At 50.3% G+C, this 13,351-nt stretch overlaps 1 protein-coding gene across 4 annotated transcripts; it reads right to left on the reverse strand.

Moving 5' to 3' along the window:
- Positions 1-689: 689 nt before the first annotated feature.
- On the reverse strand, positions 690-2,682 carry TMEM141 (transmembrane protein 141). Of its 4 annotated transcripts, none has more exons than XM_033238511.1 (5): positions 2,532-2,670; positions 2,177-2,243; positions 1,924-2,007; positions 1,600-1,707; positions 690-1,139 (listed from the first exon to the last, which is right to left on the reverse strand). In XM_033238511.1, exons 1-5 carry the CDS (start codon positions 2,583-2,585, stop codon positions 1,126-1,128), a joined length of 327 nt encoding a protein of 108 aa, XP_033094402.1. In that variant the 5' UTR covers positions 2,586-2,670; the 3' UTR covers positions 690-1,125. The 4 variants fall into 4 exon arrangements, with proteins under 4 accessions (XP_033094402.1, XP_033094400.1, XP_033094403.1 ...); XM_033238512.1 differs by lacking the exon at positions 690-1,139 and adding an exon at positions 1,179-1,399 and having other exon boundaries at positions 2,532-2,671; XM_033238509.1 differs by lacking the exon at positions 1,924-2,007 and having other exon boundaries at positions 2,177-2,325; positions 2,532-2,657.
- Positions 2,683-13,351: the final 10,669 nt, after the last annotated feature.

Genomic DNA, 13,351 nt, shown 5'->3' on the forward strand with positions numbered 1-13,351 from the left:
CAGAAAAATAAAGTTCCATCTTGCCGAAGCCACTGTCACCTTGAGCTTCCTGTCACTCTGAAGGCCATGTAGGTACTCAATAAACTTTCTTTCCAGTGCCTGGCAAGGGGAGGCGTGGGGGCTGAGCTAGGTCTGGGGCAGCAGGGACCATGCTGTGGGCCTTCAGTGCTGCGGGGAAGCCAGCTGTAACCCTGATGGACTTATGGAGGAGGTTCCGTCTGGTCTCCACCTCTTCTTCCTCTTGGGGCTCTGGGCTGTGGGCAGACTTGCCCACCCAGAAGCTTTCTTTCTGCACAGACACGGCTACAACAGGCTAGCTGTGCCTCTGGGGAGTGACTTTGGCTAACAGACGAGTGGGGAATGACAGGCAGGTGGGCATGACCCACAAGCTCCCCCTCTCCCAGCAGCCAGGCTCTGGCCAGCCTAGCCCCTTTTGCTCTGCCTCTACATGCCAAGTGCTGCAGAGGCAGACCCCCATACAGAGAGGTTGTGGTGGTGTCACGCGGCCTACAGGGCTGCTGCAAACATCTAATTCTGGGGTTCAGTGTTGGGAACTTCCTTGTACACCCTCAGTATGTAACTTGCATATGATCCTCATATATCAACTGTAGGGTAGTAAAGGTGTCATGTGACCTGTCATCATCTTACCCTCCTGGTTTGTTTTTCACCTGCTCAGGTAGAAACTTGGGTGGAGAGAAGGATAAGCCATTTATTAACCCCACACCCCTAGCACCAGCTAGCACAAGTCCTAGCACCTTGGACTTGTCGCAGGTGCAGGGGCTAGAAAGGGAATGACAGAGTGCACAAGCCCCTTCTACCCCATGCCCCCTAGGTGGTGGCCCCCAGACACACCCTCTCTGCTGGCAGTGCAGACCATCGTCCCGATACCCTAGATGAGAACCACCACCTAGAGGAGAGCCTCTTCTGCTCCAACTTTCTGGGCAGGTCCCAGGCTGGGGCAGCGGCCGTCTGCAGAGGTTTATCAGGCCTGGCCACGCATGTGGACAGAGGATATGACTGGGGTACCCTAGGGTGTGGGGAGGGTCAGCCTGGGGTCGGGGGGCATGAAGGCTGTGTTCCAGACTCCTACTGCCCCCAATCCTGTGTGCCCCAGCCGGAGCTCTCCTAGCTTCGCCGATCTGTAAGAGGCAGAGAGAGACAAGCTCGAACCACATCCGTTGTGGCTTGGCATCACTGTGCCCATTTAATCATGGCAGAAACTGGGTTCCATAACAAGGACAACAGGTAGTGGGGGCCAGGCCTGGGTCCAATGCAGGGCTTCTCAATCCAGCCTCACTCCTCTTGGGTGCCTCCGTGGCTGCTGTGGCCTTGCCACACCCCTCACTCCACGCCCTTCCTCTCAATCTCGGGGCACTCCAGCCCCTCTTGGTTCATTCTCCTGCAAAGGGAGATCTCCAAGATCTGTCTACTGTGCCCACCCCGAGCTCCAACCCATCTGGGAGTCACATGCTGAGGAGACCAGACCAGAGGAAGGGACCTTGTCTAGCCTATCACGTGGGGCACCCAGGCTTGGCTGCCCAAAACACTGGGCGCTGGAGCTGTGGCATTCACTTCTCGCTAACCCCCAGGCTCTCTCACCTGTGCTCATGTCTTTGGGGAGCTGCCCGGTCTCCAGGAAGAGCCAGAGGTTGCTGCATTTCTTCGACTCCACTCTCGTCACCCCATAGCTGGCCACAGAGCCTGCAACTGTGGAGCAGGAAATGGAAGGGGGCTGGGGCCTCTGTGCTTCTCAGGATAAGAGAAGCGGGCACAGGCTACTTCCTGACAGATGGGGTGGGTGGGCTCAGGTGGGGCTCCCGCGGAGACCTGGGGCTCCATGTTAGAGTCAGGAACGCAGAACCACAGCCCCAACCCTAGCAGAAACCCCTCAAAGAGCCCAGGCAGGGGCCCTGGAGTACCCACCCACAGCCACTAGTAGGCTCCACTGGAAAGGGTATGGAAACTTCCTCTGAATGAACATCTGCAAGCCAAAGGCCATGCCGGTGCCTGCAAAGAGCCGAGGTCCCCATCAGCCTGTACCCGGGGCTGGCCGGGGCCCACCGGGCCAGGCCCCCAGCACCTGCGGGCAGGTGACTTGGCGCCCCCTGCTGGGGAGCCAGCGCCGGGCAGGAGGGTGCGTTCTCTCCCAGCCGCAGAACACCTGGACGCAGCATACCTGTGACGAAGGTGAAAACGCCCTTCATGAAGGCGTGTGACTGGCATGCGGCATACTCTCCGAGCCCCTGGGGTGGCAGAGGGGGGGTGAAGGCTCGGTCCCCTGCCCTCTTCCTTCACCACCTCTCCTGTTCTTCCTCTGGGCACACCCTGGCTGTGGAGGAGTGAGACCCTGGGCGCTTGGACACGTCCTACCTCCCCTATGCCCACCCGGACGCCCTGAGACCCCTAGCAAGAGAGTGCCCCCAGCCTCCGCCACTCTTCCCTGACAAGGGCACCCCCACGCCCCAGCCCCTCTGCCTCGCTCAGGTCAGCTTCTGGGATCTGAGGCCCGCGTCCCAGACCGGCCTTCTCACCGGGTGCTTGGCAGCCACGGCGTCGTCCACCCTGGATAGGCCCAAGTTCACCATGGTTGGCAGGGCTCGGAGAGCGGACCTGCGCAGGCGCAGGCTGAGGAGCGGGGCGAGGACCTGGGGGTGTGGCCTAGAGGACAGGCCTGCGCAGTTGCGGTCGGAGGGGCGGGGCCAGGATCAGGGGCGTGGAACAGGCGGGGGCGGGGCCTAGGAGACGGGACCTGGGGGCGGGACCTGGGAGACGCGGGATGGGGGCGGGGCCTGAAAGATAAAACCTGGGAGCCGGCTTGCGCAGGCGGCGGTGTCGGGTTCTAAGAGGCGGGGCCTGCGGGGGTGCAGGCGGAGGGGCCAGGGCCTTGGATTGGGGGCGGAGCATGGGTCAAGCCTGCTGGAGCTCAGGCGAGAGGGGTGGGGTCTCTAGGAGCTTGGGCCCTGTGACCTCCGGCGACGACTGGGCGGGGCGAAGGCGGGCGCCGGGCGGGGCGTGGCTGAGAGCGCTCTCTCCTTCCCCCCGCCATAAGGAGTGGGGATTATAAAATTACTGTTGCCGGGTACAGTGGCTCACGCCTGTAATCCCAGCACTTTGGGAGGCCGAGGCGGGCGGATCACGAGGTCAGGAGATCGAGACCATCCTGGCTAACACAGGGAAACCCCGTCTCTACGAAAAATGCAAAAAATTAGCCGGGCGAGGTGGCGGGCCCCTGTAGTCCCCGCTACTCGGGAGGCTGAGGCAGGAGAATGGCGGGAACCCGGGAGGCGGAGCTTGCAGTGAGCCCAGATCGTGCCACTGCACTCCAGCCTGGGCGACTGAGGGAGACTCTGTCTCAAAAAAATAATAAAATGAAATGAAATGAAATGAAATGAAATAAACTGCTTAGCAAAGTGGTTCTAAACCAGCAGCTTAGCAGCTGAGCCTCAAACTCCTTTTTTTTTTGTATGACAGTCTTTACTTTTAAATAATTATTGATACACCAAGTAATAACATGTACACTTCTTGAATCCTATCATCTGGCAATTTTGATTAAGAGAAACTAAAATCAGCCCAAACAATTCCACTAGTATTCACTGGTGTAACCATTAGCAAGAATGGAAGACTTCAAGGCAGGCTGCTGCTTCACGCAGGTTACAAATAACTATTTACTACTTTTTCATGGATAAAGCCCCTGACCTTCAAGAAAGTGTTAGGGAAAAAAATTATTTAACCCCTTCCTTTCTTCAAATAATTATGTTTTTTTTTTAAACTAGATGAAAGAAAAAGTCATCACTGATATACATGTTACTTGAGTCAAAAGGCATAGGATAAAAGACAACATATAACCATTAAATTCCTAAGAAATATGAGGCAAAAAGATGAAATCTTGGCCAGGCGTAGTGGCTCATGCCTGTAATCTCAGCACTTTGGGAGGCTGAGGCGGTGGGTCACAAGGTCAGGAGTTCAAGACCAGCCTGGCCAAGATGGTGAAACCCTGTCTCTACTAAAAATACAAAAATTAGCTGGGCGTGGTGGCAGGTGCCTGTAATCCCAGCTACTCAGGAAGCCGAGGCAGGAGAATCACTTGAACCTAGGAGGCAGAGGTTGCAGGGAGCCAAGATCGTGCCACTGCACTCCAGCCTGGGCTACAGAGTGAGACTCTGTCTCCATAAAAAGAAAAAGCTGAAATCTTTAGATAATTTCTAAGTCTGTACAAAAAAGCTAGATTTGCTACTCTCCAGAAAGTGGAAGGACCTACTCTATAATATATGGAAATAATTTAATGCCATTTGTGGGGAAAAGAAGGAGAGATCAGACTGTTACTGTGTCTATGTAGAAAAAGGAAGACATAAGAAACTCCATTTTGATCTGTACTAAGAAAAATTCTTCTGCTTGAAAATACTGTTAATCTGTAACCTTAGCCCACAACCCTGTGCTCATAGAAACATGTGCTGTATTGACTCAAGGTATGAGGGATTTAGGGCTGTGCAGGATGTGCTTTGTTAAAAATGTGTTTGCAGGCAGTATGCTTGGTAAAAGTTATCGCCATTCTCAATTACCCAGGGACACAACGCACTGTGGAAAGCCGCAGGGACTTCTGCCCAAGAAAGCCTGGGTATTGTCCAGGTCTCCCCCCACTGAGAGAGCGTGAGATATGGCCTCATGGGTTGTTATGCCCAGACCGTTTATTCCCCAAAGAAGACCACCAGAGTCCAGAGTCAAAGCCAAGCGGCAAGGATCTTTACTGCAAGTTCGAACTTGGTCCCTCCGTTCCACAACATACAAGAGGGCCCCGAACAGTGCGTGCGCTCGCTTTTTATAGCCCGATGTAGATGGGACTTGTAAGGTTACAGAGGAACAAGGGAATTCTTTAGGTTACAGCATTACAATTGGTTAACATATTAAGTTATACATTTAGCGGCGATCTATTGGTTCCCGTGCTTTCAGTAAAACTACAAACAGCTGTGTCATTATCAGGGATTTTTCCAGGTGGTGTTTGTACTGGGCTCAGGAAGTTGAGAGATATGGGAGATATATGGTGTTTGTACTGGGCCCAGGAAATTGAGAGATATATGTTGTTTGTACTGGGCCCAGGACTGAGGAATGTGCCTGATTTCTTTCAGGGTGTGGGGAAACTAAAGAGAGATCAGACTGTTACTGTGTCTATGTAGAAAGAGGTAGACATAAGAGACTCCATTTTGTTCTGTATTTAGGAAAATTCTTCTGCCTTGAGATGCTGTTAATCTGTAACCCTAGTCCCAACCCTGTGCTCGCAGACACACGTGCTGTGTTGACTCAAGGTTTAATGGATTGAGGGCTATGCAGGATGTGCTTTGTTAAACAAGTGCTTGAAGGCACTATGCTTGTTAAAAGTCATCACCACTCTCTAATCTCAAGTACCAGGGACACAATATACTGCGGAAGGTGGAAGGCCGCAGGGACGTCTGCCTAGGAAAGCCAGATATTGTCCAAGGTTTCTCCCCATGTGATAGTCTGAGATATGGCCTCTTGGGAAGAGAAAGTCCTGACTGTCCCCCAGCCCGACACTGTAAAGGAAGTCCTCTTTGCAGTTGAGATAAGAGGAAGGCATCTCTCTCCCGCTCATCCCTGGGAATGGAATGTCTTGGTGTAAAGCCCAACCGTACTTTCTATGAGAAAACCGCCCCATGGCTGGAGGTGAGACATGCTGTTGACAATACTGCTTTGCTACTCTTTACTGCTCTGAGATGTTTGTGTAAAGTTAAGCATAAATCTGGCCTACGTGCACATCCAGGCACAGCACTTTTCCTTAAACTTATTTATGACACAGATTCCTTTGCTCACATGTTTTCCTGCTGACCCTTTCCCCACCATTACCCTGTGGTCCTGCTACATCCCCCTCACTGAGATAGTAGAGATAGTGATCAATAAATACGGAGGAACTCAGAGACCAGTGCCAGTGCAGGTCCTCACTTGCTGAGCGCCATTCCCCTGGGCCCACTTTTCTTCCTGTATACTTGGTCTCTGTGTCCTATTTCCTTTTCTCAGTCTCTCGTCTCCACCTTGTGAGAAATACCCACAGGTGTGGAGGGGCAGGTCCCCTTCATCTGGCACCCATCGTGGGTTCCCTTCTCTAAGGTGAAGATATGCTACAGTGTGATTGTTGAGGACAAATCGATGAGAGATTCCCGAGGATGTCCATGGTCAGCCTTGCGGTAAGCTTGTGCGCTCGGAGAACCCAGGGTAACAATGGGACAAACTGACAGTAAATATGCCTCTTATCTCAGCTTCATTAAAATTATTTTAAAAAGAGGGGGAGTTAGAGCCTCTACAGAAAATCTAATTACGTTATTTCAAACAATAGAACAATTCTGCCCGTGGTTTCCAGAACAAGGAACTTTAGATCTAAAAGGTTGGGGAAAAAATTGACAAAGAATTAAAACAAGCAAATAAGGAAGGTAAAATCCATCCCACTTACAGTATTGGAATGATTGGGCCATTATTAAAGCAGCTTTAGAACCGTTTCAAACAGGAGAAGATAGCATTTCAGTTTCTGATGCCCCTGAAAGCTGTGTAATAGATTGTGAAGAAGAGGCAGGGACAGAATTCGAGAATGGAACGGAAAGTTCACATTGTAAATATGTAGTGGTGTCTGTCATGGCTCGGTCAATGCGAAATGTTGGCTACAATCAATTATGGGAGGTAATATATTCTGAACCATTAAAATTGGGGAGAAAAGGTCCGGAATTATTGGGGCCATCAGAGTCTAAACCACGACGGCCAACTCCTCCTCCCACGGTTTCAGATGCCCGTAACATTAGAACCTCAAATGCAGGTTGGACAAGTACAAACCCCAGGAGAATATCAAATAGAAAAGGATAAAGTCTCTATCCCGGCAATGCCAATCCAGACATAGGATCCACAATATCAGCTGGTAGAAAATAAGACCCAACCGCCAATAGCCTATCAATACTGGCCGCCAGCCGAACTTCGGTATTGGCCGCCCCCAGAAAAACAGTACAGACTGTCAGGAAGGTTTCCAGCACCCCAGGGCAGGGCGCTGCAGCCTCAGCCGCCCACTATGAGACTTAATCCTACAGCACCACCTAGTGGACAGGGTAGTGCATTACATAAAATTATTGAAAAGACAAAAAAACAAGGAGATACTGAGGCGTGGCAGTTCCTGCTAATATTACAGTCCATACCACCTGGAAAAGGGGCCCAAGAGGGAGCACCTCCCCGAGCTGATGCCAGATATGCGTCCTTTTCTGTGAAAATGCTAAAAGACATGAAAGAGGGCGTAAAACAGTATGGACCCAGGCCGGGCGCAGTGGCTCAACCCTGTAATCCCAGCACTTTGGGAGGCCGAGACGGGCGGATCACGAGGTCAGGAGATCCAGACCATCCTGGCTAACACGGGGAAACCCCGTCTCTACTAAAAAATACAAAAAACTAGCCGAGCGTGTTGGTGGGCGCCTGTAGTCCCAGGTACTCGTGAGGCTGAGGCAGGAGAATGGCGTGAACCCGGGAGGCGGAGCTTGCAGTGAGCTGAGATCCGGCCACTGCACTCCAGCCTGGGCGACAGAGCCAGACTCTGTCTCAAAAAAAAAAAAAAAAAAAACAGTATGGACCCAACTCCCCTTACATGAGAACATTGTTGGATTCCATTGCTCTTGGAAATAAACTTACTCCTTATGATTGGTAAATTTTGGCCAAATCCTCACTCTCACCTTCTCAATGTTTACAATTTAAGACCTGGTGGATTGATGGGGCACAAGAACAGGTCTAAAAAATTAGGGCCGCCAATCCTCCAGTTAACACAGAGACAGATCAACTCTTAGGAACAGGTCAAAACTGGAGCCCTAGTAATCAACAAGCAGTAATGCAAAATGAGGCCATTGAGCAAGTTAGAGCTATCTGCCTTAGGGCCTGGGAGAAAATCCAAGACCCAGGAACCGCCTGTCCCTCGTTCAATACAATAAGACAAGGCTCTAAAGAGCCTTACCCTGATTTTGTGGCAAGACTCCAAGATGCTGCTCAAAAGTCGATTGCCAATGAGAATGCCTGTAAGGTCATAGTGGAGTTGATGGTGTATGAAAACGCCAATCCTGATTGTCAATCAGCCATTAAACCATTAAAAGGGAAGGTCCCGGCAGGATCTGATGTAATCTCAGAGTACATCAAACCCTGTGATGCAACTGGAGAGCCTATGCATAAAGCTATGCTTATGGCTCAAGCAATAACTGGGGTCGCTTTAGGAGGATAAGTTAGAACATTTGGGGGAAAATGTTTTAATGGTGGTCAAATTGGTCATTTAAAAAAGAATTGCCCAGCCTCAAATAAACAAAATATAACAAATCAAACTACAATGGCAAAAACTAAAGAGCCACCTGGCCTGTGTGGAAAACATTGGGCTAATCAACGTCATTCTAAATTTGGTAAACATGGGCAACCGTTGTCGGGAGACACGAATAGGGGCCAGGCTTAGACCCCGCAACAAACTGGGACATTCTCGATTCAGGCTTTTGTTCCTCAGGGTTTTCAGGGACAACAACCTCCACTGTCACAAGTGCCTCAGGGAATGCGCCAGTTACCACAATACAACAATTGTCCCCACGACAAGCGGCATGGCAGCAGTAGATTTATGTGCTATGCAAGCAGTCTCTCTGCTTCCAGGGGAGCCCCCACAAAAAATCCTCACAGGGGTATATGGCCCATTGCCTGAGGGGACTGCAGGACTCATCTTAGGAAGATCAAGTCTAAATCTTTTTTTTTTTTTTTTTTTTTTTTTTTTTGAGACGGAGTCTCGCTCTGTGGCCCGGCTGGAGTGCAGTGGCCGGATCTCAGCTCACGGCAAGCTCCGCCTCCCAGGTTCACGCCATTCTCCTGCCTCAGCCTCCTGAGTAGCTGGGACTACAGGCGCCCGCCACCTCGTCCGGCTAGTTTTTTGTATTTTTTAGTAGAGACGGGGTTTCACCATGTTAGCCAGGATGGTCTCGATCTCCTGACCTCGTGATCCACCCGCCTCGGCCTCCCAAAGTGCTGGGATTACAGGCTTGAGCCACCGCGCCCGGCCCGATCAAGTCTAAATCTAAAGGGAGTTCAAATTCATACTGGTGTGGTTGATTCAGACTACAAAGGCAAACTTCAGTTGGTTATTAGCTCCTCAGTTCCTTGGAGTGCCAGTCCAGGAGACACGATTGCTCAGTTATTACTCCTGCCTTATATTAAGGTTGGAAACAGTGAAATAAAAAGAACAGGAGGGTTTGGAAGCACTGATCCGGCGTGAAAGGCTGCATATTGGGCAAGTCAGGTCTCAGAAAGCAGACCTGTGTGTAAGGCCATTATTCAAGGAAAACAGCTTGAAGGGTTAGTAGACACTGGGGTGTGGGTAGAAAACCACCCAGGTACCAAGGCAAGAAACTGAAGGCACAAGCTATTCCAATATGATAAAGAAAATAGGATAAGAGAAAGTTATATTAGAAATAAGATATAGAGGCTGGGCGCGGTGGCTCCGGCCTGTAATCCCAGCACTTTGGGAGGCTGAGACGGGCAGATCATGAGGTCAGGAGATCGAGACCATCCTGGCTAACACGGTGAAACCCCATCTCTACTGAAAAATATCAAAAAAAAAAAAAGAAACTAGCCGGGCGAGGTGGCGGGTGCCTGTAGTCCCAGCTACTCGGGAGGCTGAGGCAGGAGAATGGCGTAAACCCGGGAGATGGAGCTTGCAGTAAGCTGAGATCTGGCCACTGCCCTCCAGCCTTGGCGACAGAGTGAGACTCTGTCTCAAAAAAAAAAAAAGAAATAGGATATAGAGATGATTATATATGGTTATTATCAATCATTCGTTTTTAGTATTAATCTTTTTATTATTATTATTATAACCAACGAAAAACCAGGCCATACAGAGTTAGGAGCTGAAGGGACATTGTGAGAAGTGACCAGAAGACAAGAGTGTGAGCCCTCTGTCACGTCCAGACAGGGCCACTTGAGGGCTCCTTGGTCTAGCGGTAGCGCCAGTGCCTGGGAAAGCACCGTCACTTAGCAGACTGTGAAAGGGAGTCTCCCTTTCCTGGGGGGAGTTAGCATGCTGCTCCACCAGCTCTTGTGGGAGGCCTGACATGAGCGGGGCCTGCCCACTGTCATCCGGAGGCTTGAATGTCTCCCTGAGGGGCTGTGCTTCAGTGGTCACGCTCCTTTTCCACTTTTTTCTGTTGTTGTTGTCGAGAGGGAGTCTGGCTCTGTCACCCAGGCTGGAGTGCAGTGGCCGGATCTCAGCTCACTGCAAACTCCGCCTCCCGGGTTTATGCCATTCTCCTGCCTCAGCCTCACAAGTAGCTGGGACTACAGGCGCCCGCCATCTCGCCTGGCTAGTTTTTTGTATTTTTTAGTAGAGACGGGGTTTCCCCGTGTTAGCCAGGATGGTCTGGATCTCCTGACCTCGTGATCCGCCCGTCTCGGCCTCCCAAAGTGCTGGGATTACAGGCTTGAGCCACCGCGCTTGGCTCCTTGTCCACTTTCTTTTTTTTTTTTTTTTTGAGACGGAGTCTGGCTCTGTCGCCCAGGCTGGAGTGCAGTGGCTGGATCTCAGCTCACTGCAAGCTCCGCCTCCCAGGTTCACGCCATTCTCCTGCCTCTGCCTCCCAAGTAGCTGGGACTACAGGCGCCCGCCTCGTCGCCCGGCTAGTTTTTTGTATTCTTTAGTAGAGACGGGGTTTCACCGTATTAGCCAGGATGGTCTCGATCTTCTGACCTTGTGATCCGCCCGTCTCGGCCTCCCAAAGTGCTGGGATTACAGGCTTGAGCCACCGTCCTTGTCCACTTTCATGTTCCACCGATACACCTGGCTCCCCCTTTTAAGTTCTTAGAAGATAGCAGTAGCAGAATTAGCAAAAGTATTAAAGTCTTTGATCTCTCTGATAAGTTCATAGAAGATAGGCTGACATACGCTGTCCTCCCTCTCTGCGGTGGCTACCACAAAGGGAAAGGCCCCCTGTCACGTGGACACGTGACTTGATTGACCTTATCAATCATTTGAGATGACTCACATTCCTTACCCTGCCCCCTTGCCTTGTATACAATAAATAGCAGTGCGTCCAGGCATTGGAGGCTGCTGTCCAGGCATTGGAGGCTGCTACCGGAATCCAACGTAGCCTCCTGGGCCCAGCTGTCTTTCATACTCTCTCTTAGTCTTGTGTCTTTCTTTCTTTCTTTTTTTTTTTTTTTTGAGACGGAGTCTCCCTCTGTCCACCTGGCTGGAGTGCGGTGGCGCCATCTCGGCTCACTGCAAGCTCCGCCTCCCGGGTTCCCGCCATTCTCCTGCCTCAGCCTCCCGAGTAGCTGGGACTACAGGCGCCCGCCACGGCGCCCGGCTAACTTTTTTTTGTGTTTTTAGTAGAGACGGGGTTTCACCGTGGTCTCGATCTCCTGACCTTGTGATCCGCCCGCCTCGGCCTCCCAAAGTGCTGGGATTACAGGCGTGAGCCACCACGCCCGGCCAGTCTTGTGTCTTTCTTTCTACCATCTCTTGTCTGCACACGAAGAGAAAACCCACAAGGCTCTGCAGGGCTGGAGCCTACACTGGGGCGATGTCTCTATCATTGCTTTGGATCAGTGGCCAAGAAACTGGCCAACACAAAAGACGGCTGCAAGTTTGGTGGGTATAGACACTGCCTCAGAGGTGTCTCAAAGTACTATGATTTTACATTGTTTAGGGCCAGATAATCAAAAAAGTACTGTTCAGCCAATGAGTACTCCAATTCCTGTTCATCTGTGGGGTCGAGATTTACGACAACAAAGCGGTGTGGAAATCACTATGCCCGCTCTGTTATACAGCCCCATGAGTCAAAAAATCATGACTAAAATAGGATATGTACCGGAAAAGGGACGAGAAAAGAGTGAAAATGGCATTAAAGTCTCAATTGAGGCTGAGGGAGATCAAGGAAAAAAAGGGAATACGGTGTCCTTTTTAGGGGCTGCCACTGTAGAGCCTCCAAAACGCATTCCCTTAACTTGGAAAACAGAAAAACCTGTATGGATAAATCAGTGGCCGCTACCAAAACAAAAACTGGAGGCTTTACATTTATTAGTAAAGGAACAATTAGGAAAGGGGCATACTGAGCCTTCATTTTCGCCTTGGAATCCTCCTGTGTTTGTAATTCAGAAAAAAATCCAGCAGACGGTGCATGCTAACTGAATTAAGAGCTGTTAATGCCGTAGTTCAACCCACGAGAGCTCTCCAACCCGGGTTGCCCTGTCCGGCCATGATTCCAAAAGATTGGCCTTTAATTATAATTGATCTGAAGGACTGCTTTTTTTGTTTTTTACCATTCCTCTAGCGAAGCAGGATTTTGAAAAATTTGCTTATACTATACCGGCCATAAATAATAAGGAAGCAGCTACCAGGTATGTTAAACAGCCCAGTTATTGTCAGACTTTTGTAGTTCAAGCTCTTCATCCAGTTAGAGACAAGTTTTCAGACTGTTATTATATCATTCATTATGTAGATGATATTCTATGTGCTACAGAAACGAGAGACAAATTAATTGACTGTTACACATTTCTGCAAACAGAAGTTGCCAACGCAGTACTGACAATAGCATCTAATAAGATTCAGACCTCTACTGCTTTTCATTATTTAGGGATGCAAGTAGAAAATAGAAAAATTGGCTGAGCGTGGTGGCTCACGCCCGTAATCCTAGCACTTTGGGAGGCCAAGGCAGGCGGATCATGAGGTCAGGAGATCAAAACCATCCTGGCTAACATGGTGAAACCCCATTTCTACTAAAAATACAAAAAATTAGCTGGGCGTGGTGGTGGGCGCCTGTAGTCCCAGCTCCTCGGGAGGCTGAGGCAGGAGAATGGCATGAACCCGGGAGGTGGAGCTTGCAGTGAGCCGAGATAGCCCCACTGCACTCCACTCCAGTCTGGGCGACAGAGCGAGACTCTACCTCAAAAAAAAAAAAAAAGAAAAAAAAAAGAGAAAAAAAAGAAAAATTAAACGACAAAAATAGAAATAAGAAAAGACACATTAAAAACATTAAATGACTTTCAAAAATTGCTAGGAGGTATTAATTGGATTCTACCAACTCTAGGCATTCCTACTTACACCATGTCAAATGTGTTCTGTATCTTTTTTTTTTTTTTTTTGAGGCGGAGTCTCGCTCTGTCGCCCGGACTGGAGTGCAGTGGCCAGATCTCAGCTCACTGCAAGCTCCGCCTCCCGGGTTTACGCCATTCTCCTGCCTCAGCCTCCCGAGTAGCTGGGACTACAGGCGCCCACCACCTCGCCCGGCTAGTTTTTGTATTTTTAGTAGAGAGGGGGTTTCACCGTGTTAGCCAGGATGGTCTCGATCTCCTGACCTCGTGA

Source organism: Trachypithecus francoisi, unplaced genomic scaffold (genome assembly GCF_009764315.1).
Source record: "Trachypithecus francoisi isolate TF-2019V2 unplaced genomic scaffold, Tfra_2.0 Lachesis_group16, whole genome shotgun sequence".
NCBI classification, from domain to species: Eukaryota; Metazoa; Chordata; class Mammalia; order Primates; family Cercopithecidae; genus Trachypithecus; species Trachypithecus francoisi.